This window comes from Bombyx mori, chromosome 12, assembly GCF_030269925.1.
Source record: "Bombyx mori chromosome 12, ASM3026992v2".
In the NCBI taxonomy this organism is placed as follows: Eukaryota; Metazoa; Arthropoda; class Insecta; order Lepidoptera; family Bombycidae; genus Bombyx; species Bombyx mori.
This window is the reverse complement of record NC_085118.1, coordinates 12038164-12064019: the sequence shown is the minus strand read 5'-3', so window position 1 is coordinate 12064019 and position 25856 is coordinate 12038164. Positions and strand designations below refer to the sequence as shown.

At 39.8% G+C, this 25856-nt stretch overlaps 2 protein-coding genes and 1 pseudogene across 3 annotated transcripts; 2 read left to right on the top strand and 1 right to left on the bottom strand.

The window, feature by feature from the left end:
- The first annotated feature begins 33 nt into the window (after positions 1-33).
- On the top strand, positions 34-16951 carry LOC101747119 (uncharacterized). 2 transcript variants are annotated; one of them, XM_062671550.1, is made up of 15 exons: positions 34-167; positions 254-575; positions 1611-1886; positions 3079-3226; positions 4612-4784; positions 4870-4964; positions 6848-7034; positions 7676-7883; positions 8827-8967; positions 9323-9492; positions 10074-10171; positions 11471-11611; positions 12599-12818; positions 14668-14794; positions 15321-16951. In XM_062671550.1, the coding sequence occupies exons 2-15, from the start codon at positions 524-526 to the stop codon at positions 15451-15453; spliced, it is 2169 nt and encodes a 722-aa protein (XP_062527534.1). In that variant the 5' UTR covers positions 34-167; positions 254-523; the 3' UTR covers positions 15454-16951. The 2 variants fall into 2 exon arrangements, with proteins under 2 accessions (XP_062527534.1, XP_012546144.1); XM_012690690.4 differs by lacking the exon at positions 34-167 and having other exon boundaries at positions 198-575; positions 14671-14794.
- Positions 5601-5730, top strand: LOC119629330 (U2 spliceosomal RNA; annotated as a pseudogene).
- Positions 16952-17657: 706 nt separating the features above from the next.
- On the bottom strand, positions 17658-25092 carry CPR139 (cuticular protein RR-2 motif 139). Its single transcript, NM_001173161.1, is given in 4 exon segments — positions 17658-17837; positions 23952-24128; positions 24899-24997; positions 25075-25092. Coding segments are annotated over 4 exon segments (474 nt in total).
- Between the last annotated feature and the right edge of the window lie 764 nt (positions 25093-25856).

Genomic DNA, 25856 nt, shown 5'->3' with positions numbered 1-25856 from the left:
TGGCAGCGCGTAGTGGGGAGCTACCACATGACAACTGCAACTTGTGAACCAGTAGCCGCGTTTTGCCCGCAACATATCGACTTGCATCGCATTATTAGTGCACCGCAATTCTAAGTTACGCCGTTCACGTAATTATACGTATAAAAACAACAGTGTATTTAAAATTGGTAATAGAAATCAAACTTACGTCGATTCAACATTACAGTTCGAACGATTTGAAATATTTATAGAGGCATTTGTAATGTTTGTTCAGATGTTCCGCGTAGAGCCTTCCGTAGGGGGTTACACAAGTGATCTTGATGAAGACTCGTTACCCTTTTAAACTACTAGTGCCCTGTGAGAGATTCAAATCAAATTGAAAATTCCTAGTGTATCAAGAAAATCACGATAATCATAGTCGTAATTATAAGCTGTGCGATTACCGGAATTTTCCTCAAAATCTGACTATTAAATAATGGTTCATATTGTGCGAAGTGTTTTACTTACACGAAGTCTTCAAGCAATCTGACGATTATCAGGAATTATGAACTCAAACGAAATTATTTATTTTGTAATATTAACATTATGCTCTTCAGGTAAGCTGGTTTTGTAATGCGTAATTGTTTACTTTTGTAAACTGTACTTTTGTAAAATATACATAGCCATATTGATGCCATGAGACATTCGAAACAATACAAGAAAATTTACCACATTAACACAGAGTCTCAGATCCGATATTTGATACTATAGGCCTTTTGAAGGCTTATATTATAGGCCTCCTGATAATAGTTACATTGAAAGCTAAATATAATATAGTACTCATGACTGCTAAGATTATGGCTTCTCAAACCGGGTGTGGTCACCTGATAATTCTGAATGATTTTGAAATTTTTTCTCTGACTTCTCGATATGAATTGTCATCAAATAAATATGAACATAGACTCGAATATGGCTCGTTCTGTATGCATGAGTCATGAATATTTGTTTTAGCGTAGACGAGCTGACAAGCTCAGTTCAGCTGATGTTCAATAGTTACTGGAGTCTATAGACATGAATACTGTCACCGTGGAGGAGACTGACACTTGAGGAGGAGACTTTAATTGTAATAGAATAACGGGTACCCTGTCCCAATCGGAACGTAGGATTTATCCGCGATGGTAAAAAGTTCGATGGTGGTCTTAAGCCGTGTGAGTTCACAGCCGTTACCGGGTTAGATTGTGCGATCACAGGAAGACAGTTCTCCGAACACAGGCTTTGCCACTCACAATCGTTTTTTTTAATGAGTTGGCCACTCAAACTTAATGTGGTCTTACAAACGACAAAATACTTTTTTTAACAGAATACGAGATGTAGTCAGAAAGTGTACTTCCGCACTTACGCCAGAACTTTTAACGCATTGTAAAATCGATAAAACATATCTTTTTTGTAATATTAAAAACATTCCAAATTGTAATTTTGGATCAATTTACAAACCGTCACTACTGTCAAACGGGTATTAAGTTAAAAAGTGTTTGCGACTTGTTTTTTTTTTTTTATACTGTGCTGCCGTTTTTACACATCACTTAACTGATGGCCGTGCTTTTTGTTTTTAACATATTGTTTTACGTTTGTTATATTGTAATGTTAATCAGTTGCGGGCCAAGTGTGCAGCGACGGGCGGTCGGTGACATTTGTGCGATGGTCCGGAGTGACGTCAGAGCGAGCGCCGCCAGTGTTCGTCTACACGGCTAGCGGCGAAGAAGATTCCCTTGTTGGAGCTTGTTTAGCTCAATGCAGAGAACTGGAGGACTGCGCCGCAGTGGTCGTCGCGTACGGGAAAGGAAATTGTGTCGGGGTAGCTAATACTCCCGAACCCCACTTGAGAACTGATCACGATGTCACGTACTTTAAAAAGATTTGCTTGCATGGTATGTATTTAAAGTATTGAAGTCTACTTATGATACTACCTATAGGTCTGCCTAAGATACTCTTAAAATTGATTTTTTTTAGATCTTTCTAAAACTGTAAATTTATGTAGATTATAAAAAATATGATATAATACCAAATTGTAACAAAAGAGAAAACTTACTTTATTCAACAATATAAAATGAGAATATCCTCAATGAATTCGAAGTCAATTAAATCTACTTTATTAAGGATATCACAAAAACGAATGTTTAGATCTTGATAAAGTTTAAATGGTACACCAGGAGAAGGGCCATTTTTCAAATAATCAAAAATCTGTTAACCTAAAAAAAGTTCTGACGTAGTACAGTACATAAAACAAATATTGTCGAAATGAGAATTTCCTCCTTTTTAAGTCGGTTAAAAAAATAATAAGAATGGGTTTTTTACTTTCCATTTCGGGTTTATGAAATACATATGAAGTTACGAAAACATTATTATTTTCTAAGTTTAGATGTCAATAAGTATACAAATTGCTTATATTATATAATTAGTTGATTACTGGTAGCTTCAGAGACGGCTCCCTTACACTCTGTAGAGTAGAGTATATTCTAATTCATACCATTACATTATTCATATTCATATTCATATAAATTGGGATAATTTACTCAGAGTACTGGAGTAAAAACGAGAATTATCAAAATAAAATCGATCAAGTGCGTGTCGCACCACGTAAAGGGCTGTATAGTTACGAAGGGATTACTACAATATCGTCAATATATTATTGAAAATCGAAAAATAAAAAGCTGCGTAGTAAAAGTGTTTATATTTGGTCAATACGCGATGAAGATGGATAACCAGAGGGGGAGAGCCAATGGGTCTTAGTTGTTACGATTTTCGTAAAACTATATTTCACAAGCTACGTGATCTTAAACACAATCAAAAGGAAATGCGAAGAAAAACACGCATTTCCTAATATTTATGTAGATAAGAGGCGAGACGGATGTGAATTTCAACACGCACAGCGTACATTAATGTCGGAGCCCTCTGTAATACATATGTGTTGTTCGAACATCGGTACTAAACTACCATTAGTTCTAAATATGCTCGAGTTATTATTCTAATGTCTATACATATCTAAATTGAATATTATTCTATACGCAATTCTTGACATACTATCCTATATTTCTAAATTGAAATATGTTCTTAATTTAGTTTCCGAAGAATGTTCCACGAAATGGTGGGCGTTAGAGAGTACTCCTGGTTACCATCTACATTCCGAGAGCGCAGTGAAGGTGTTACCAAACTCTACCATCCAAGACTGCTACGATTCAATACTTTCAGCCCGTAGAACTTCATACCGGTAAGTAATATAACTTAAATGGATTTTCCAATTACGGGATTTTCCGAGAACTCCGTACAATCAAATTAAAAAAAGTTTATTCCTTAATAAGGTAATGTGAAATTATTTTTATGGCACAAGTGAGCGGACTCTCGCTTTGACTGGTGTTAGTTAGTGGCTATTGGATTCGGATCACTACGGGAATAACACCATTCATCTTGAAACAAAGTTTAATTCTCGATAGCGTTGTCGAAATGCCAAACTGCTTCTTGACAGAAAATTTTATGTGTTACGCCCTACGGAATGGACCACCAGTTTCAAATAAAGTTTGCAAATCTTACTTCTTACTCAGTTAATAAATTTTCTACATAGGATTTAATTTAACTATGTATATTTCCGATCCCCGTAATATAGAAGAAGATTGCAACAAATGAGAAAATGTGTGTGGTAATAAAAAAATGGTATCATCCATGTATTCAGATCTAAACTGCGTATTAATTTATAATAGCCTGTTTGTATTCACTACTATTGTTGTTAATGCTTCGTGTCGACTGTAAGTTAAAGTCAGAATCAGACGATACATGTAAAAACATAACACTTTCTATTAACATCGAGAGAATGGATTTTCTACGAGTTGAATATCAGAGTCAATTGTTACTTCGGCGACGTGTTAGAAAAAAACATTTATTCTTTTAATTTAAAATCATATCAAGGCCTGTGAATTGAGGCTTACGTATTTGTATTGCTTTTTCATGAATTTGAAAAACGTTAATCGCCCTTGACGTTCTAACGAAAGTTTCAAGATTAAAATAATTAAAATTCTGAACTGTTTTATTTGTAACTGCAAAATGTTATATTGAATTTAATTTAATGGTAATATAATGAAGGAACAGCTGATTTCCGTGTCAATGGCGTCTCTATCCTATGTAGGCTCTAGTAGGCAGTAGCCTGGCTCTGCCCCTGCCATTGCTGAGATCCATGGGTGACGGTAACAACTCACCATCAGGTGCGCCGTATGCTCGTCTGCCAGCAAGGGCATTAAAAAAAATGTAGCGCCCATGTGCAATCATTTCCCTAGCGCTTCTAGTAAGCGCGCGGTCAAAATGGAATTGGTACAAATGTAACACGTTCATTTAATGTGTCAAGTCCCTAATATCGCTGCGCCCGTGTGCAACCTACACCCTGCGCCCAGCCACCTCTGAATGCTTAGTGCGAGTTTTTTAACGCTCTCGATAGCGTGAAAGTTAACTCAAATTTGTATGGAGTTTGAACGTTTGCATACATTTGCCGCTAGAGGCGCTGTTCTGCATACAAAATTGAGTTAATTTTTACGCTATCGAGAACGTTAAAAAGCTCGCACTAAGCACACTGGTCTGTGTTGCAAAATCAACTATCCTACGTTATAGTTCAGGCCAATGGGTGGGACCAGACGGGTCGTTCAACGCGGAGCTGATACAAGCGGCAGATTCAACAGTCGGTAGCTGCCTCGTCAACGCCGAGGATAAGTTCACTGAACCGGAATCTTACAGAGTATCAAACTACTATACATTCTACATCGAGAATCAATGTAAACATGACTGTGAGTACGTTTTTATTGCACTCACAAGGAAGGTCATTATTTAATAACGCATCTTCATAAATCAATAATAAATTTATATTTACAGATTTAATAAAAATAGATAGATGTTCATACGAAGAATACAACAATCAAACGCTGAGACACGTCGAATTCACACTGAAGAATCGCACCAAAGACGAGGCACGTCCATTATGTGTTTAAGTCAATTACATCTGTTTTTCACAGTGTTTTCCCCATATATTTTTTTAGCATCGTTCACGTTTAACTTGTAGGTTCATTATAATAAAATTATGCGGGGTCTTATCTCTGTGCCATAACCACGACATAACTCATTTTATGAGCGCATAACGATCGTAGCATAGATAAATAGTGTTGTAACGTCACATACTCACAATATATGTTAATTAGTTTACTGCAGTGGGCCATATTATTATGTTACATATGTATCGGCAGATAGCATATAAAAAAGAAAAAAGCCTGATTCGCTTATTTTCGATGAAATTTTTCGTTTTATTTAGGTATTTTATTGAATTAAATGTTTGTAAGAGACAGCTGATATAAATCTGGAGAAATAACTCATGTCTTAAGGGTATGTCTTTATGCTCCGGCAACCACATAACATCAGGCACGTCATTAGTTCGTTCACTCGCTAAATTGCTCGAGAGATATGAAGGGATATATTGAAATCCGTAAAAAAGGCAGGCTGTTCATGCCGAAAAATCATATGCACATATGTACACTGTACACACTCGAAAAACATAGCCCTCCTACAGTACCCTGGTAATATTCGTCAAATTGAATTTGTTTGCTTCTTTTATCGCTTTTCGGCCTTTTGGCTAAGATAAAAGGGTAGTATCTGTTCTTTTCAGCTTAATATCTGAAAGTTGCCTCATTGAGGGACCAGTATATTAAAATAATTTTTGTAAAACCAAACACGCAAATTCATAGCTAGCATAATTACTGGTGGTAGGACGTCTTGTGAGTCCGCACAGGAAGGCACCACCACCCTGCCTATTTCTGCCGTGAAGCAGTAATGCATTTCGGTTTGAAGGGCGGGGCACCCGTTGTACTGTTAAAAGTGAGACCTTACAACTCATGTTTCAAGGTGGGTTTTACGTTGTAGATGTCTATGGGCTCCGGTAACCACTTCATATCAGGTGGGCCGTGAGCTTGTCCACCCATCTAAGAATAATCATATAAAAATATTCAAGCAATGACGGTAGAAATTATAATGGAATATTTAGGTCAATAGAAGTCTAAGTCGTGTTTCGTGCTGATAATGGGCATCGAGAAAACATTAAATTAAATCGATGGCTTTAAAATTACACATTTTTTACTGTTACTAGATGAATAGATGTGGCTAAGTTATGAAAAATGTAGAAGAAAATCAAGCCGAGGATAATCCCGTTCATAAAATATACACAGGATTAATGGGGGTTTTCCGATCTACATGAGAGATTTAAATCGGCATCATATCCGACCCAGCCGCGGTCACCCAAAACATTTCTTGTCGGATCCTCCGGATTTACTCGAGGTTCTTTTAAGCTCTCCAAGTAGCAGTCACCTAGGCCATAGACACAACCCACTAAATTTCTCGCCGGATCTTCTCAGTGGGCCGATTCCAATCCAGTTCAGCGAAGCTCTGCTCTAGCTTGAGCTAGTGATAGCAAGTTCTCTCAGGTTGAGCCCTTGAACTCACCTACCCGTTCACGCGTAGTTGAACTTTCGTTAAAAATATACCCGTTCACGCGTAGTTGAAATTGCCCCATAGGGTACCAATGATTAAAGATTAAAGAAAGATGATTAAAGATAGATGAGACCTTATATCTCGAGGTGGGTGGCACATTTCCGTTGTAGATGTGTATGGGCTCCGGTAACCACTTAACACCAGGTGGGCTGTGAGCTTGTTCATCCATCTAAGCAATAAAAAAAAGATAACAATGAAAAAAGAATAAGTATGATACCGGTAACCGTTTAAGATTAGGTTGGCCGAGGGCTCGTTAACCCGTCTAGAAAATAAAAATCCAATAAAAACAAACTAATGTGATGATCCCTCAATACAGTGCAAGAAAGCATGTGAAACGGAACAAAAGTTCATATGTCGAGGATTTAGTTGGATCTCGAAGGAAGAGAAAAGTGGAGTTCGAGGCATTTGCGACTTGCACAGTGAAGATCTTGTTACTACTGGTTCTTGGCTGCTTCGGAAAACGTCAGGTGCAACCTATTATAGGCGGGTCATATGTTTGAATAGTAAGTTATTTAAACAGTTATAAGGCTTTTGTTATATGCAATTATATAGGCAATTTTTCATTTTATTCTGTTGCCCTGATAATGATGACGTGTACTTGTTTTAAATAAAAATGATTCCACGACTATTTTTAGTCCATTTCCTGGTCATCTTATCAATATTTGTTTAGTTTTCTTGACAAAATGTATTACCTTCTATTATTATTACTATGCTTAATTTCTTACTTTCCCTCTATTCACTACTAAGAAGAACCAAGCATATGGACAACATGTACGTATGTTTTTTTTTTACATAGATGGGTGGACGTTCTCACAGCCCAACAACTGGAGCCCATAGACATCTGCAACGTAAATCCCACCACCCACCTTGAGGTATGAGTTCTAAGGTCTCAGTATAGTTACGGCTGCCCCACCCTTCAAACCGAAACGCATTACTGCTGCACGGCAGAAATAGGCAGGGTGGTGGTACCTACCCGTGCGAACTCTCAAGAGGTCCTATCACCAGTTATAATTTTGCGGGTTTGATTTTTATTACACGATGTTATTTCTTCACTGTGGAAATCAATCGTGAACATTTGTTAAATACGTATTTCATAGGAAAAATTGGTATATTGGTATATAGTAGAAATTTTTTTCATTTGAAGTAAGCGTGGATTGCGACAACAAGGGTTTGAACATAACATACAAGCCGCGCGGAGTTTTTCGGGGTCGTATGTACGTCCCGGGGAAAGGGGAGCAGTGCGGGGCGCGAGGGAAGGGAGGTCCCGTCAAATTGACGTTACCGATGCACGGAGAATGTGACGTTAATTTTGCATACGGAATCTCGAATGGACCTACCGGTGTCATTAATAGGTGAGGAAAATCTTTCTTTCTCAATTTGGTAAATAGCTCGTGGTCAACTTTGAAACTTGAGTTCCACCTTACGATTGAAATCTATTTGACCCTACAAACCGGGAGGCATAGGTGTCTCAGAAAAAAGCTAGACATTATTGCCTATATCGGGACATGAAACGGAACATGTATAAGTGTTCTGTAAGTGTAAATAAGTGTAAATGTTATGTTGCTTACCAGTAATAGTATTAACGTGCTTTATTTTATTTTCTTTGTTGTTTCGTTACCCACAGGTTTTTATTACTGTGTGTGCTTATGTATGCTTTGTATTCGGGTTCATCATTTAATTTGATTTTTGTTTTGTTTTTTCTTAATTTTATACTAGTTTATGCCATTTTCTAAGTCTGTACACCCGTACTTAGCTTTCATTCCCGCAATGAACCAAAGGGAAACGGGGGTGACTGAAAATCAGCGCTGTTCGATTTATCGACCTTGAACAGCATTAGCTGAGCCACCTCCTTTTGCCTTTTTTTTTTATTTAATGTGAAAGGCAATAAATGATTTTATTATTATTATTTTTATTCATAGGTTTTCCCTTTCTCAGTTCAGTCTGTCAATAGAGCCGGTAGAACTGTATAAACGGGCATTTGGCCAAGTAATATACAGTAGCTATGAGTTAATATGTTAGTTTTTATTACGTGTAGTAAGTTTATTATTATTATTTATTATTATTATTAACATATAATGCTCTTGCTAGGGCTAGTGTTAGCAAATTCTCTCAGGTTGAGCCCGTGAGCTCACTAACCCGTCCGGGCGTAGTTGGTAAAGCCTCTTAGGCTACCAGCGAAAATTTAGGAAAAAAATATAACTTCACATATTTTTATGCATAAATAGAAATACTTCGGGTACACGCTCCCAGTTAAAAAACCTTCTCGCGTCCTATAATCTTAATTATCGTCCCTAGAACAATGGCGTACGTAATGGTTATGATCCAGAACAATCCCATAATACAGACGGCAGGAGACAGATGGGTTCGTGTGGGATGTTCGCCTGGACCTCGCACACCCACACATGTAGACGCCACGCTCGCTGTTACTGATAACGGGTAAGAACTTACCTTCTAAGGTTTATATTATTACACATCTTCTAAGAATTATATTATTACACACTGAGACGTGAAAGCCAACTTGGCTTAAACGACAATTTTATTTATTTATTTATTTGGGAAACCAACATTTTTATATTTTCTCACCTTTTAAACCTTCCCTGGACTTCCATAAATAATTCAAGACCAAAATTAGCCGAATCGGTCCAGCCGTTCTCGAGTTTTAGCGAGACTAACGAACAGCAATTCATTTTTATATATAGAGATAGATTTTAAATGCCCAGCGAAGCGGACGGGTACAGCTAGTACTGTATAATTATTAATCGTTAAAAATATATATTATGTCGATGCTTAGACGGGCCCCAGCGACGAATTCCGGTCGAAAATCGTGGACCGGAGCGGCGAGTGCGGTGGTGGGGGGCAACGCTCCCCTGAGGCTGTACGTGGTACGCGCGGAAACCGTGCAGCCTCCGTCCGCGGCCGTCTCACTCGGGGAACCACTCGAATTGAGGCTTGAGACTACTGGTACTGAACTACTGATCTTATAATTCAAACTGACATTTGTTTTGTATCATTTGGCATATTTTAGTTAAGCCGTTGCAACTATACTTGAGACCTTAGAACTTATATCTCAAGGTGGGTGGCGTATTCACGTTGTAGATGTCTATGGGCTCCAGTGACCACTTAAGACCAGGTGGGCTGTGAGCTCGTCCACCCATCTAAGCAATAAAAAAAATCACAACTGATTTTAGTCAAATGAAATTTTGAACGCGTGTTAAGTCAATGCTATTGTACATACCGTGGTGTGGTAAAAATGAATCATGAATTCATAATTTGTAAAAAGCATTTTGTAAGTCCTGAACGAAGCAGGTAGGTTTGAAGAATGGAATAGCCGTTGTCAAGTGTACTCGAGATTTGGCTTCATGCCTCGAAGCAGACTACGAAATGTCTATAGGGTTTTAAAAGTTACCTATCAATAACAAGGTTAGAATTTTCTGTAATTTTCCCTGTGATTTCTCAATTGTATAAGATTCGAAGATTAATTTCGTGGACATTTAACTTAATCCTTAATCAAATTAAACTTAAACTAATCTTCTTAATGGCAGATACATCGGAGATTCAACCCTATTATTTAGTGGCCTCATCTCGCCTCGGCGACAGCTCTGTTGTATTGCTGGACAGTAAAGGCTGTCCTACTGGTCAGGTGAGCAAACGTTCTGAAGCCGTAAGCTACCTCTACAACCGACAGATAGAACATGATACATCCGATGGCAACCATCGCTCATAGACATTAAGAGTCATAATAGCACAACCAAGCGACTTATGATCTTGTTTGAAAAAGGCTATAAGGTTAACACCGTGTTGGGAAAGTCAGGGTATTAATACCTGTCTAAAACGATCTCCAGAAAAGCAATCTGCATGAACACAATAATTCCAAGTAGTAAGAATGATGGATTAGGCGATATAAAGGTAGCGGGATCGTCTCGAAACATGACACTGGAAGTAAACGTAAAATAATATTTGCCTTGATTACTAGAAGTATCTCTCCTCCTCCTTCTTGTGTCGATAATCCTCAATGCTGTTCTCTCTTAATAACTTTCTCCGGGACTATTCTGCGCCAGACCTGCCTATCCGCGGCTGCGTGGATTGAGGTGTTGAGAGTAAAGAGTATCTGGTCTGACCAGCGCATTGTACTTCTGTCTCTACTATACTATATAATACTATAGTATACTACTATCATATACCACTAAATAGTATATACTATATACTATTTAACTAGTAGCTAGTAGTATATGTACATTAAAAAAATTTTTTACTGTCATTACGAGCTCCGACTGAGTTGCATTTCGGGAACAGTAACAACAGTTTACATACCTACCCTTAATGAATGTTATGTATCTGTAGAAGAAAAATAATAGTTCAAAAAGATTAACAAAATACGCCTTTATAGAAAATCTAACTAAAAAATTGAAAATAAATTTTAATAAAATCGAATTAAAAATAGTGTAAGAAAAATGATTTTATTGTAAAAAGAGCGTGGAGTGCATGGTATCAGTAGTTATAAATATTTTATGAACAGATATGAGTAGAAGGGTTATTTTGATAATATCCTGAAAAGCACTCCACGCTTTTTCTATTCTTTGCTTTTTCTATTCTATGAAAGCGTATTTTGTTAGTTTTTTTTAAGTATTGTTTATTTTGAATTTTTTAGTTGAATTTAAATTTTTTAATTTTTTTTTTAATTTTTCTTTTAATATTGTATTGTCATCGGTCCTTAATAAATATACCAAATTTCGAGTTAATCCGACATTTTGAAGGGGGTCAAAATCACGTTCAAAGATTCCGTTACACACATATATACGTCTGAAGCTAATAAAAGGGTATTAAAAAGAAAAATTGACGACACTTCAGCTCTAAAATCTCTAGCGTTTATGGCTATAACCCGTAACTTCGTCGATAACTGACGTGTATAAAAGAATTTATCTTTTCCTAATAATCAAAGGTGGATTTCCCGGCATTTACTCGTACCTGGTTGGACGGGACCCAGCGTTTGAGTGTACGGTTCAAAGCGTTCCGTTTTCCTACGTCACACATCGTACGCTTCGCGCTCATGGTGAGATTTTGTGAAGACAAATGCGAAAAGGTACGTACCATTTTCTGCCCTTTGTATTATAAATAAATACTTTGTAATGGGCACTTGAAACCTTTTATTATTAAATATAGGTAGTACGCCAACTACTACTTGAATGTAAATGAGAAAGATTGTTTATTTACAAAGCTATGAATACTAGTCGTTCTAATAAGTTTATAGTTTGTAAGTCAAATAAAAAAGTCAAGTAATATAAAAAAAATGATAAATGAAAATCGAAACAAAAAAGTCTGGTCATGTTTCACACCTACGACTTTTCGCTTTTGAATTGCTGTTGATTTTGGCAAATTTCTTAGGTATTCAAGGTGGTGAAATGGTCTATAGGTTGATTTTGTTAGGCGATGATAAAAAGCATAATTGGCCAAGAACAATCAATCTCATTAACGACACTTGTAACCATCTGAGGTAGAAAGTATTGCTGTTGGAAATGGTGCATTCACACCTTGATTTCCAACGGTGCCATATCCTTATTACGTTCTATTTTTCTTTGATCTTCGAAGGTCTGGCTACTCGGCTCAATGCCATTTATTTAATGCTGTAATAGACTAATCAATAATTGTTATTAATTTTGTGACAAAATGTGGGGTTTCGGTTTCCGAGATTGAGATAATTCGATTTAAATCCAACGCGTATAACGTCAATGCTTCGACAAACCTCAGCAATGATCGGCGATCACCGTTGCACGTAGATAAGGAGGGGAGAAGAATAATAGATTATAGACTAGAACACTAGTTATTACATCTTTTTTTCACGGAATGAACAGGCTAACTTTATCTAAATTATCATCCACCATCGTTCACAAATGTAGATTTTTTTACTTTCTTTTATACAATAGTTTCCTTTAACGAGACGTATAGGCGCAGTTGCGCGACCTGTCGTCTGTACCAATGATAACAATTGCGAATTTACGTCGGGGTTTTTTTTTGAGATTTTCAAGCAAAAGAAGAACAACTTTATAATAATTTGGGTTTATTTATTCAGGTAGATTGCATGGAGAATATAGGCAGGATAACTCGTGATGCTAACGTCACGTACTTCAGCGAAGACACGGAGCAGGGTCGCGTCGTGGCGCAGGGAGGGACACGCGTGTGCCACATGGGGGTCGACGACCCTTTGACACTTGAACTAGAGCTGGCCGTAGATTCTAAAGGCATTCAGTCTTCTGACGCACTCGTCAGGGCTGATCATCGGTCAAGCTACCGTGAGTTACTTTACGAAGTAATCGATATTTATTATAATATAATAACCGCACGGGTGGGTACCACCGTCCTGCCTATTTCTGCCGTGAAGCAGTAATCAAATAACTCGCATTATGTACATATTTCGAAGTTATTCTTCTGTAGCGTTTAAATACATAATACTTCCCTTCGTTTACAATTCAATGCGCGGTAATTAGCCACGGTTAGATCTGTCAGTCAATCTAATGTAAAATTTAAACCTCGTCATTGGATTGAGTTAATTCAATGCTAATTAATTTTTAGGAATGTTAAGCGTGATTAAAGTTTTCATTTAGGATTTAATTTTGCGTTCTATTTACATGGATTATTAACATATACTTATTTTTTTAAATACCCGCAATTTTTATTTAATCTGCAATGTGAACAGCATTTGGAATTTATTTTGTAAAATAAAGCTGTCTGAAGAAGCTGTGTGTAAAATGAAGAATACTGGCCGCTTTTGATTACCAGTTTATAGCTCACCTAATGTTAACTAGTCATCGGAACTGATAGATATATCAACGTGGATGTGGTTGTTCCTCCAAAGACATAATATTGACGTTTGAAGTGCATTGGTACGACGGTTGTCCCACTTTCAATCGTAAGATAGGTTCGTAGCACAAACAGGTAGGATAGTACCGTCAGTATTGAAGTTATGAAACTAAGTGATGATAAATACCTTAAATTATATTAGTGATAGATTGAGAAGAATCCCGCATAGGTAGTTATCACACCATATCATCAATTTACTATGTAATTCCTTCAAAATTTTTGGGTGGAACAGCTCATACATAACACAATTGTGGCTTGAACCTCATTTCTCAACGGTATTCGCGTTGTGATGTCTACAAGTTAATATCGATGGGTGAAAAGCTATTTAGTTTTACGCGACATTTCTACAAGTTAATAAGAGAGCCCATTTTAAAGTTTAAATTTCGGCAAAATATCAAAACAAAAATGCTTCTTCAGCTATTTCAATTGAGTAAACTTGAAGTTCAATTAAAACATTGTGTTTTTTATATAAAAGATAAATGTTGCATATTAAGCGAAATGCCGCTTAAACAATAGCCTTTCACGCTTCAATATAACTTACCCACCAGGTAGGCCTCTTGATTACCCAGCTAAGCATTAAAAATGTAAATAAAACAGAAGTTAATAAATTAATGCACTAAAATATTAACTAGTATGTAAGTAATATGTAAACGGTATACTGGGTGTTAGGAGACCGTTTCCGAAAACGAACATTTTGTACCTGTAAATTGTAAATTTTGGGGAGCGCGGTATCAGCGCCGCGCCCACGCCACGCCGCGCCGGTGTGCGTGTAAAAGAAAAGTCGCGCCCGGGCGTTCGTTAGCATCAGCTGTTTTTGATTTTGTGTTTCATTGCTTGTTTTATTTTATAGTAAATTAATGTATTTTTTATGAAACTATCGTTTAATTATCTATACTAACATGATGGAGCGTAATTAATGCTAATAAAACGTTTTATGTTTTTTTTAAATCAGGGTCGATATTTTTTTTCTTCCTATCATTAAAGGTGTCATTAGAACTATTGTCTGTCTTCGTTTTCGGAAGCAGTCCCCTAACACCCAGTATATCTATTTATTTTATGTTTAGATTTTCTATAATAATGTATTGCTAGTAGTATATCGCAACATTCCTGTTATATCTTTATCTTTCCCAAAATTTCTATAAATTAAACGGAAGATATCGCTTTTAGCGATAAGATCGCTTATTGTACAAATATATGCTGCTTGTTGACTGTTTTCTAATGTTAATTGTGTTTTGGTGTGCAATAAAATATATTCTCTATTTCTCTCTCTCTCTCTCAAAGCAGCGGAGGAGTCTCGTCCGGTAGATGGCGTGGTATGTGTCCACGAGTTGCTGTTAGTAGCGTTGGCGCTAACATGGCTCGCCGTACAACTACTGCTCTTACTTGGTTGCTGCGTTTTAGTCAAAAGGTTAGCGCTAAATTAATAACACGTCATTTCGGATCCTCTCGATCCACTAACGGTGCTTTTAGGTACCCCAAGCACCAGTCATCGTTCTCGTCGAACCCGTCGCTTGCGACGAAGGGCTCGGCGAGTAAATTAACCTACAGACACAGCCCACTGAATTTCTCGCCGGATATTCTTATTGGGTCGGGTTTCCGATCCGGAGGTAAATTCTGCGAAACACTGCTCTTGCTAGGATTCGTGCTAGCAACAACGTCAGGTTTGAGCCCCATGAGCTCACCTACTCGCCTGGTGACGCTGATATGGATCTGGATATATCTCAAGACCATCAGCGTAGGTAGGAAAAAAAAATACCTAAATTAATTTATTGAATAAAAACCTCAGCTAAGTCATCAATCTTAAATTTTCTCCTGTGTTACGAGAAGATCTTCGCATGTGCTGCGAGAAGTTCCCTGGTGTTGCGCGGAAATATCCTTTTGTATTATTACTGATTACACTAGAATTGAAGGCACCTATGTATTTTCATTTTCAGGTACCGTAATCTGGCCGAAATGAGTATGCAAAAGGACTACCATTCATTCGATAATGTTGGGTTTGATACAGTTTCAACGCACAGACGCGTGCATTGGCCCGACCAGAACATCGACATACTACATGCTACTTAAAGAACTAACAATACTCGGATATCTAAGTAACAACACAATTATTATAGATTTCTGTGGTTACAAATTATTTATTGTGAAAATTCTTTTAAATAAATAATTGATGTAATATGCCGCTGAAAATAGTGGTACCTAGTATACTATAGGTTTCATAGGTAGATTTAACTATGGTATAGAGAGCTTGGCGCCAGTGGAAATATTAACGTGCCAAAACGATGAACTATGAATGATTCTTAATTGAGTTTAAGAGAAGCACTCTCCAAAATCGATACTTTGGGTATAATATTACTTTAAATATTGCCTTTGTTGAGTCATTACGTCCAAATACCTATCTTTATCAGTTTCTAAATTTGATTCAATGGATAATGGGAAAAAGAACTAGACCATTATAAATCTCAGGTGAACTATTTTAGCAGGTTTATTTACTTGTGAATTTAAGTGGCCTCACAAAATATTACATTACAAAGACGATTTCAATCGATAATTGTAAATAGAACTAGATCAATAAAATATCATAGTTGAACTATTTCAGAAGGTTTGTTTACTCATGAATTTTGTATTGTGGCTTCACAAAATATTATATTACAAAGACGATACTTACAAAATAACTCAGCGAAAAAGCCAGCTCGTGTTAGGACAGATGTTAGCAAAGGCTCCATAGGTGAGCCCTGTGAGCTCGCCTACGTTCGGTGAAGCTAGAATCTGTCGAAAACTACTAGCGACAGGTAGGCAAAAAAAATCATACCTAAAATTTTAATTTAAAAAAAATCATACTTAAATTTTTAATTTAAAAAAAATCATACTTAAATTTTTTATTTAAAAAAATTATACTTAAAATTTTAATTTTAAAAAAATCATACTTAAATTTTTAATTTAAAAAAAATCATACTTAAATTTTTAATTTAAAAAAAATCATACTTAAATTTTTTATTTAAAAAAAATTATACTTAAAATTTTAATTTAAAAAAAATCATACTTAAAATTTTAATTTAAAAAAAATCATACTTAAAATTTTAATTTAAAAAAAATCATACTTAAAATTTAATTTTAAATTAATAGGGTACTTTTCGGAATTTTTAAGCATTGGAATGTTTCTCGTGTTTTTATTTTATTTTTAAAAAATTCGAAATGAGCGTCCGATTTATCTCATTTATGACAAAGTATTATAGGATTAAGCTAAATGTCATAATATCCCCCAAAGATATGTTAATGTGTAGTGTACCTACTTGTAATAATCGAAAGTATATCGATGCCAAATAAAATACAAGTATGAAATAATGCTTCTTTATATGTAAACGTCATATTGTAATTAGTGTTCAAAAATTTTACCCTAATATATAAAAATAATAACATGTTAATGACTATCCCAAATGCGAATCTACAGTGTTTTAATGTTTAAATTTTCTAATATAATACGTATGTCGTATAGTTGATAAAACGAAAAATATTAGAAATATTTTTATTTTCAATTTTATACATATTAAAAAACCTGTGACATTGGTGTGATGATTTATTCACAAAAGAAATAATCCTTGATACAAAAACAAACACCTACATTGTACAATTTAATATTATTACATTGATAGTAGGTAAGTACTTAAACATACATTATTCGTAAAACAATCTTGTATTTAGTTTCATTCACAGTAACGAATATTCGTTCCGATTTCAGTTACCATATTCTTAATTTTGTAAAAACATAGGTACAGAATTATAACACGGATGTATAAAGATACTGTCAATTTTACACAATTTTAAAAGAAGCATTATATATGTAACATAATACAAAATATTTGACGTTCCATTGCGCTTTATGACACATTTAATTCTGACACAAAAACTTTTCTAGTAAAATACATTACGAAGGATGAAAGGCTATTTAGTTTAAGAGACATTTCTCTTTGCAATTAAAGGTGCGTTTCATTTGGTATTAGCATCAACGATTCAATGATTTTAATTGAACTTCAAAGCTTACTCCATTCAAATAGCGGATTTTTTTCCAAAATTTTAAACTTTAAACGGTTCTTTTTTTTTATTGCCATATAGGCAGACGAGCATACGGCCCACCTGATGGTGAGTGGTAGTTCTACTGTAAAGTTGCAAAAGTGTCGTTTATACCAAATACCCTCTCAGTGCTCGATTTACTGTCGATAAATATCATCATAATCCGATTGTCGTTAATTCGATTTTATCGTGTCAAAGATCTCTCATTGTGTGGCGTTATTGGACGATTGTTGTGCGGTGGGTGCTTGGGTAGACGGCTGACGCGGAGTTCGTGGTGCTATTTGCCTCACGCTCTGGCGATTCGAGGCCGCGTTGTAATGGTAACCATCAAACTTATCACCGGACCCTGCTGCCGGGAACGTGGCCGTACCCATGTACATTACCTTGTGAATAAAACAATACGTAATTTTATTATTAGGTACCTGTACATACCGTCATATGACAAACGAAGCTGCCGGTGAATGTATAAGGCGATTCTCACTAATCAACATGATAAAATCAGGCTTTATAAAGCTTCTTGAAGGGAAGTTAGAGAATAGTGTGTCTTTGAATATTTTTACAACGAACGAATTCCGAAAAAAAAAAGCCCGGAACAAATCACGCACAGTCATTAAATTAGGATCCCCTGTGTTATGGGTCCCAGAGACAGACATACATATTTATATACGTTTAAATTTATACATATTTAGATAAATCAACACTTAGACAAACAGCAAATAAATCTGTTCATCACACGAATGTTTGCTCGGTGTGGGAATCGAACCCACGACCCTCGTCGCAACAGTTAGAGCCGCTAACTACCTATCGCACCACCGAGTCAATCAAAAGGTTTTTTATGGGATTTTATGACCTGGTAACTAAGATCTTTACGTCTTATTTTAATTTATATTCTTATTTTTATGAAAAATGATAATATGGAGAGAAATGAAATAAAATGAAGATGATTAATTTGAGACATTAATTAACTGGGATGAAATAAAATAAAATGGGATGAAATATAATCTCAGTATTTTTTTTTTTTTTTTTTTTATTTTTTTTTTTTTTTTTATGATTGAAGGATTACTGGTGGCCCGGAGGCCTTTCCAGTTTCACCAGGACAGGTGGGCGAGCAAAGGCTCAGCCAGGAGGGGTGGGATTTGCTAACAGCTACCCGAGCGCCTCCGAAGGAGACCTAACAGCTCAAGAGCAGCTGCTTCGCGAATGAATCTACTACCGGATCGGAATCGCGACCCGCTGAGAAGATCCGGCGAGAAACTCAGCGAGCTGATTCATGGGTTAGGTTGCACGGCGAACTCTTTGTCGAGTTCGACGAGTACGGTTACCGAGGTCCCTAAGCCTGCTCCTAGAGCTGAAGGCGTCTAGTGCGAAGGTTATTGGATCTGATGGATCCGTAAGGACGTGTCTAGGGCGTCGACGGTGACTGGCTCCTGCATGATCAGGATTCGGGGAGTAGTCAGCGGCGGCTACGATAAGGCGATTATCATGACGCATAGCCTTATCGAAGTACCGTTCCGACGCTGACTTCATGTATTTCTGTATAGATTCGAGGTCCAGGTCGTCGTGTAGGTCAACGTTCCTCACGAACCACGGAGCTCCGACGGCTAACCTGCAAAAGCGGGATTGTAGAGATTGAAGGGTGTCTATGTGCGTGCGGACCGCGTGAGCGAACACCACACTCGCGTAAGTCATGACGGGCCTTATGCAAGTTTTGTAAAGTGTCACCTTGTTCCGAAGGGACATTTTACTCCGCTTACAAATCATGGGGTAGAGTCTACCGAGAATAAACGCGGCACGGTCACGGACTGATTTTATATGCGGGCGGAATGTCATCGATGCATCCAGGGTAACGCCCAGGTACTTGACCTTCCTGGCCCAGGGTATGGATTGACTAAAGAGAGTAATCGGGGGTGTGAGATTCCTCCTCCTAATACGGGAGGAAATCCGTGCGGAGCTTCCCCTCTGAAAGAGCACCGCAGTACTTTTCGCTGGGTTGATGTCTATGCGCCATTTTCGGAACCACTGTCCTAGGGCTAGGGCTGCGCTCTGAAGCTTCTTCGCGATTAGGGACTTGTTTCTACTGGAATAGTAAACAGTCGTGTCGTCGGCGAATAAAGCTAAATGGGTCGGCGGCGACCGGGGAATATCGTTAACGAATAAGCTAAATAGGAGGGGTGAGAGGACAGAGCCTTGCGGGACTCCAGCTGTGAGAGGTCGTGGGGAGGAGCGGGTTCCCTCGACTCGATATCGAAAAGAGCGGTTCGACAAGAAGTCCCGTATGATGAGCACGAGACTATCCGGCACACCCATGTTGAATAGTTTGAAAATCAAACCGTTGTGCCAGACTTTGTCGAACGCTTTTGCGACGTCGAAGAAGAGAGCTCCCGTGTATAACGGTTTTGGTCGATTAAGCCCCACAAGAATGTGCTCCGTGAGGCGGTGCACCTGTTGAACGCATGAGTGATTTGTACGGAATCCGAATTGTTCATCGATGAGAATGCCCTTGGATGAGACGAAGTCTCTGAGGCGTTTGTAGAGCAGACGCTCATACAGTTTGCCTAGAGACATGAGGAGGCTAATCGGGCGGTAGCTCGTCGGATGATTTTTTGGTTTACCGGGTTTATGTATGCCGATAACGTCCGCTTCTTTCCACACCGCGGGAAAGATACAGTTCGCCATAGCGGCATTGAAAATAGATGCCAACATCACGATGAGTTGGACGGGTAGAAGTTTAATAACGCGGTTGGATATACCGTCGGAACCGGGAGCCTTGCGAGGACGTAGGTCTTTGATCAAGTCTTTAACTTCCATCGGGGTGACGGGTGGTAATACATCAGAGGGTGGCAAGGAGGCTCTGCGTTCTACCTCACTGTCTACTAATTCTACATGCACAGGGTCCACGGATTGAGTGCTGGGCGTGCACTGGGTTTGCAATGTATCGGCCAGCAGCTCTGCTTTTTCGTCATCATCGAACGCCGTGAGTCGGCCTGAGGGGCCTACGAGGGGGGGCATAGTTACTACCGTATCCGATTTGAGAGTACGAGCTAAGCGGTAGTAAGACCTTTGGGAGGGCGCGAGTCCTTCTAAGAAATCAGACCATCTGGCATCTCGGACTTCGGCGATGCGAGACTTTACGTCGCGTTGTAGGGCACGCATTCGAATACGATTTTCCGCGGTAGGATACCTGTCGTAGGCGCGTATCGAGGCGTTCTTAGCTCTAAGGAGTTCCCTAATATCGTCGGACAATTTGAAGCGGTGAAGGAAGTCCTCCGCTACAACTTGTTTCGATGACCTATCTAATGTCGAGGTGATGTGTGACGTTAAGATGTCTATGGCTTCAGCGGTATCCTGAGGAGACGGGGTAGAGTCCGGGCTAAACGGTAGCGATGGTGGATCAGATTCAGCCAGGCTGATGCCCAGCGTGTGCCAATCCACCACAGTCCTCGTGACGGGAACGGAATCGGAAGCGCGACCGAGCTTCATAACGACGGGACGGTGGTCTGAATCTAACTCTGAAACTACTTCGATCGAGTGTAAGCGCAGAGTTACGTTTTTTAATAACGCTATGTCGAGTATATCCGGGCGATGCGTGATATTTAGCGGGTAGTGAGTCGGGGTTAGCGGAGCGACGATATCGAAGGCGAGATTATCGACTAACGCGTCAAGCCGCCTGCCATTCGGGGTTGTGGTGTGTGAGTTCCACCTAATGTGTTTACAATTTAGGTCGCCCGCCAGAATGACAGAGCTCCCCATGCCGAGCAGCGCCTCGATATCACTGCTTAGAACGATCTTATCCGGTGGAAGATAAACGGACGCGATAACGATCGGCGCGTGTCCCGTCAGTGAGATTCGGCACACTGATGCTTCGATATTAGCGAGCGCGGGAGGATCGAGTGGGACGCAATGCAGGGCTCTTCTATAGTAAATGACGGTACCACCACCACGAGCAGAGAGCCTGTCGTTCCTGACCATGTTATAGTTCGCGATTTTAGGGTCACGGCGCGCGGGCTTAAGTAGGGTCTCCTGCACTAAAAAGATATCAATTTGATGGTCACGCAAAAAGTCAGAAACCTGATCACGCTGATTTGCGAGACCGTAAGCGTTAAAAAATCCTATCGTTACGGATAGGGGCTTTATTCTACTTATATACGCCATTGATTACCGGCGGAGTGAGGGGAGGACGTACGTATTTAATGACGCGTATACGTCGGCGTATTCTTGCACAACGGCGATAAAGTGTTGTGCAGTGGAGGCAGAGCGAATGGCGTCGCCCAAAGCGTTAACGCGCTCAAAGTTGATCGACTGAAAGAAGTCGATCGCTAAAGCGAGATTGTCGGACGCGGTCGGAGGGCAAGTCGCGGGAGAGGGACGAGTCGCGGGGGCGGGACGAATCGCGGAGGAGGGAGTTGTAGCCGTGTTCATGTACGGCAGCGGTTTCGCCCAGGCCGAGACACTGGGCACCGGCGCCGGAACGAACGCTGGCTTAGCCTGCGACACAGAGGGTGCCGAGGCTTTGATGTCTGGGCCGGAAGCTCGGAGGCGGTTTTGGCGGGCGACGCGGCGATTTATTTTCGGGGCTCGGGGGCATCCGCGGTAATTTGCGGGGTGACCCTGTGTTCGACACAGGACGCAGCTAGGCGGTTCTGTCGCGGTTTTTTGATCGCGAGTGCATAGGGCCGTGGCGTGATCGCCTAAGCACTTGACGCATCGGGGGCGCGCGTGACAGTTACGGGAAGAATGCCCGTATAATTGGCAGTTATGGCACTGGCTAGGTGTGCCTTTCTTGTGTGGGGTTTCGACTGCGATTCCGGAAAGGCTACAGACCGTTCGGATGTTGAATATTTGCTTACCCTCGGGGGTAGGCTGGAGGGCGACGAGAACCATATTATATGGCTCCCTTCCGCGGCCTGTGTGCATGCGGTGTACGGAGTTAACCGGTAGGCCTTGTTCGAGAAGGTCGGCCTTGACGAGCTCGGCATCCAACTCTTTAGGGATGCCACGTATAACGGCACGGAGTTCGCGCTCCTCCTGGAGCGTATATGTGTGGAAACTTATACGCTCCTTACGGAGGTAAGAAGAGAGGGCCCTATGGTCGTCGGATGTTCGAACCTTAATTTGAATGCCGTTCGCGAGGTTACGGGCATTCGTAAAATTGATATTTTTGGCCTTAAGGGCCAGGGAAACTCGTTCCCAAGCTGCCTTCTCTTGAAGGATTACCGGGGGAGGGGTCTGGGCTTTATTTTGTGCCACCGGACGCGGCGACGGAGTGGCACGGGCTGGAGGCGCAACGGGAGTCTGAGGGCGGGGGCGCGACGCGTTCGCGGCTTTGCTAATTTTAGCGGCCGCGGGAGCTCGAGACTCCGCGGCACGCTTCTTACCCTTTTGCACCAGGGTGAATCCATCCGTCGATGAGGCGGGAGCGAGGTCGACCTCCATCTCCGAGTCAGAGTCGGAGGACGAGGAGGCGGGCGCAGGTGACCTACGAGTAGGTGTTTTGGACGGCGCGACGGAGGCCGCGGATGATCGCGCTGCTGGAACGGTGACCACGGCGGACGACGCAGCAGTTTTACTCGCCAGTATAGGCGACGCGGGAACGGCAGGCACGACGGAGGCTGCGGTGCTCGATGCAGAAGCTTTGCACGCAGGTACAGGCGACGCAGGAGCAGTGACCTCGGTGGAGTCCACGAGAGGGCTCGCAGTGTGATCGGCCTTGAAGGCCTGAAACTCGGAAGTGAGCTTTGGGTAGCGAAGCCGGAGAAATTCCGCAAATACAGCGTCCATGATGTCTACGTGCCCAGGTGGGGCTACCCTGGGTCTTAGAAAACACTCGCCTTGCGGCGAGGCCCCAACTTCTCGGACCTGAGCGGTTCTATTGAACACAGGTGGCGATGCGGCACGATTACTGCAGGACAAAGAAAAATCACAACAAAACGGAAATAACAAAAAGAAACAAAACAATTAAACACTTCCAGGAAGACAGTATGTCGGCAGATGTACCACGAACACAGAAATAACAAAAGGAAACAAAACAAATAAAAACTTCCAGGAAGAGCACTTAGTCGGCAGATGTACCACGAACACAGGCCGCGCGAACAATGGCCGGGCTAACAAAAGCCGGGCGAACAAAGGCCGGGCGATCGAGTGGTCGATGAGCACGTCCGCGCGTGACGGGTGCCTCTATCGGAAATAATCTCAGTAAAATGGTGGTCATTTATACTGAGATTTTTTCAGTGCACTTTTTGGAGGATCCCGAGAAGTTACGTCCAGCGGCTTTGTTTTATTTTCCCACATTTGTGCACTTTCACAGATATTAAACAATTAATTAGCAACCGTTATTACACATTTAAACCTGAAGAAACACTAAATAGACAAAATAAAACAAATCACACATCTTCACTCCTCGCGTTACCGCCAAAAAGTCCCCAAAAGGTAGTGTTTACTTTGTACAGATTACACCGTAAAGACCGAAATGTGAGCTACTGTTTGAATAAATATAGCACCTGTGGTTTGTATCCGTCTGGTCCGGCTTCGTACTCGACGAGCTGCGTCCTTCCGTCGGGGAGAAGCACGTGGTAGGAGCCGGACGCGTGATCGTCCTTCCTCTTCTCGTTGTGGCCGAAGTCTAAGCTGACTGCGTTATCTTGCACGTCGTACGCAAAATCGTAATTGGCTGGCAGCTGATTAAAATCAAATTTAATCAGCTTTATGGGTAGACGAATCAAGGTACGCTTAGGTGTTTCTCTTTCAGAACGGTCTGCATTCCAGTTTGGATACAATAGCCTTTTTTTTAAAATTCAATCTGTAGAGTTGTGAGCTCCAAGGTGGACAGAAGTTATCAATTTGTTGTATCTATGGGTTTTCGTGGTACGCGGACGACGGAATTTTGAAAACATCGGAATATGCGAATTTCGTAAATAGTATAATGAGAATAACAAACTTATAATTGAGCTAGTCGTCAAGGCCTAAAGGATGCTCGGTGCGTTCGTATCGAGCGATCCGACTGTGCCGGTGTTCGAATCCCGAAGGCAGGTACCGATTTTTCGAATGAAATACATACATACTAAACAAAAATTCAGGAATGACTTAAACGCTGAAGGTGTAACATCGTGTAATTTGCGTAATTATTTGTGGTAGGGCGTTTTGTGGGCCCGCAAGTATACCATCACTCCGGTTATTTCTGCCGTGAAGCAGTAGTGCGTTTCAGTTTGAAGGGCGGGGCAGCGGTTGTACTGTAAAAACTGAGACTTAGCACTCGTGTCTCAAGGTAGGTGGTGGTAACGTGATTGATGTCAACGGGCTCAGGTGACAATTTAACACCAGGTGGGCCATGAACTCGTCCATCCATCTTAGCAATCAAAAGTAAAAATAAAACAAAATTTGAGCTTCGGAAAATGCGCCAAGAATACATTTTTTTCTTTCTTCATTAACAATTCATGTAATAACATACCGTTGGTTCTGCTATAGATTTCTTCAGCCCAACTTTAGGAGGCAGGTATTCTTGGGCAGACGTATTTATCAATAATGTACTTAGCGCCAAAAGAGTGATCTAAAAAGAAACAAAATAATAATAAAAAAATTACTTAATAGTCACAGTTCTAGGTTTTCGACTTAAAAAAAACTTACACATAAAATTCGAAACATTTTTAGTTGAAGTCTTGAAGTGAAGAATTGGAATCAGTCCATTTTTATAGTAATATTTAATGTCCACCTTGGGCCTAGCACACTATGGAGAGTGGGCAATCCCCTTTATGAATTTCAATCTTCATATTTTGTATTAAATTTCAATAAATATCGGTTTAAATTTCAAAGATTTGCTGGGATTCTTTTGCCCGTCTAATAAGAAAGGTAAACTACAGTATTGTCAAATGTCAGTAGAACAGTGACAGTGTCAATATTTGACCGTCAATCATAGGTTTCCTACTTCATTGCAATCACCATAGACCTATATAGTAGGGACACGACATATTGTTCTATACGTACAATTGCTTATATAAATAGCACCCATTTTGAAGGCACATACATAAACATATATCTATCTCGTTCTTCCTCAGCACTTTAACTCGCAGGAAAACAATATAACAGTATTTCAGTGCGTACATAAAATGAAACATGAATATACGTAAATATCTCCGTCTCCGTCTTATGAGGCCGAAAATCCGCCATGTTTAGCGCGCCAAATGTCATTGTCACGTCAGTTCGGCCGTCTGTTTTGGGTTGTACATTATTTATTGACTATGATATCGATTTAATATGATTGATTATATAAAATTTCATAATTTATCATGCTTAAAACATACAAAAATAATAATTAAAACGTATTTTATAGGATCTCAAGAAAGTCGATGTCCTAAAACTATTATCTATATGTATTTAAATTCATTATGGAGCCCTCATCCGAAAAATCC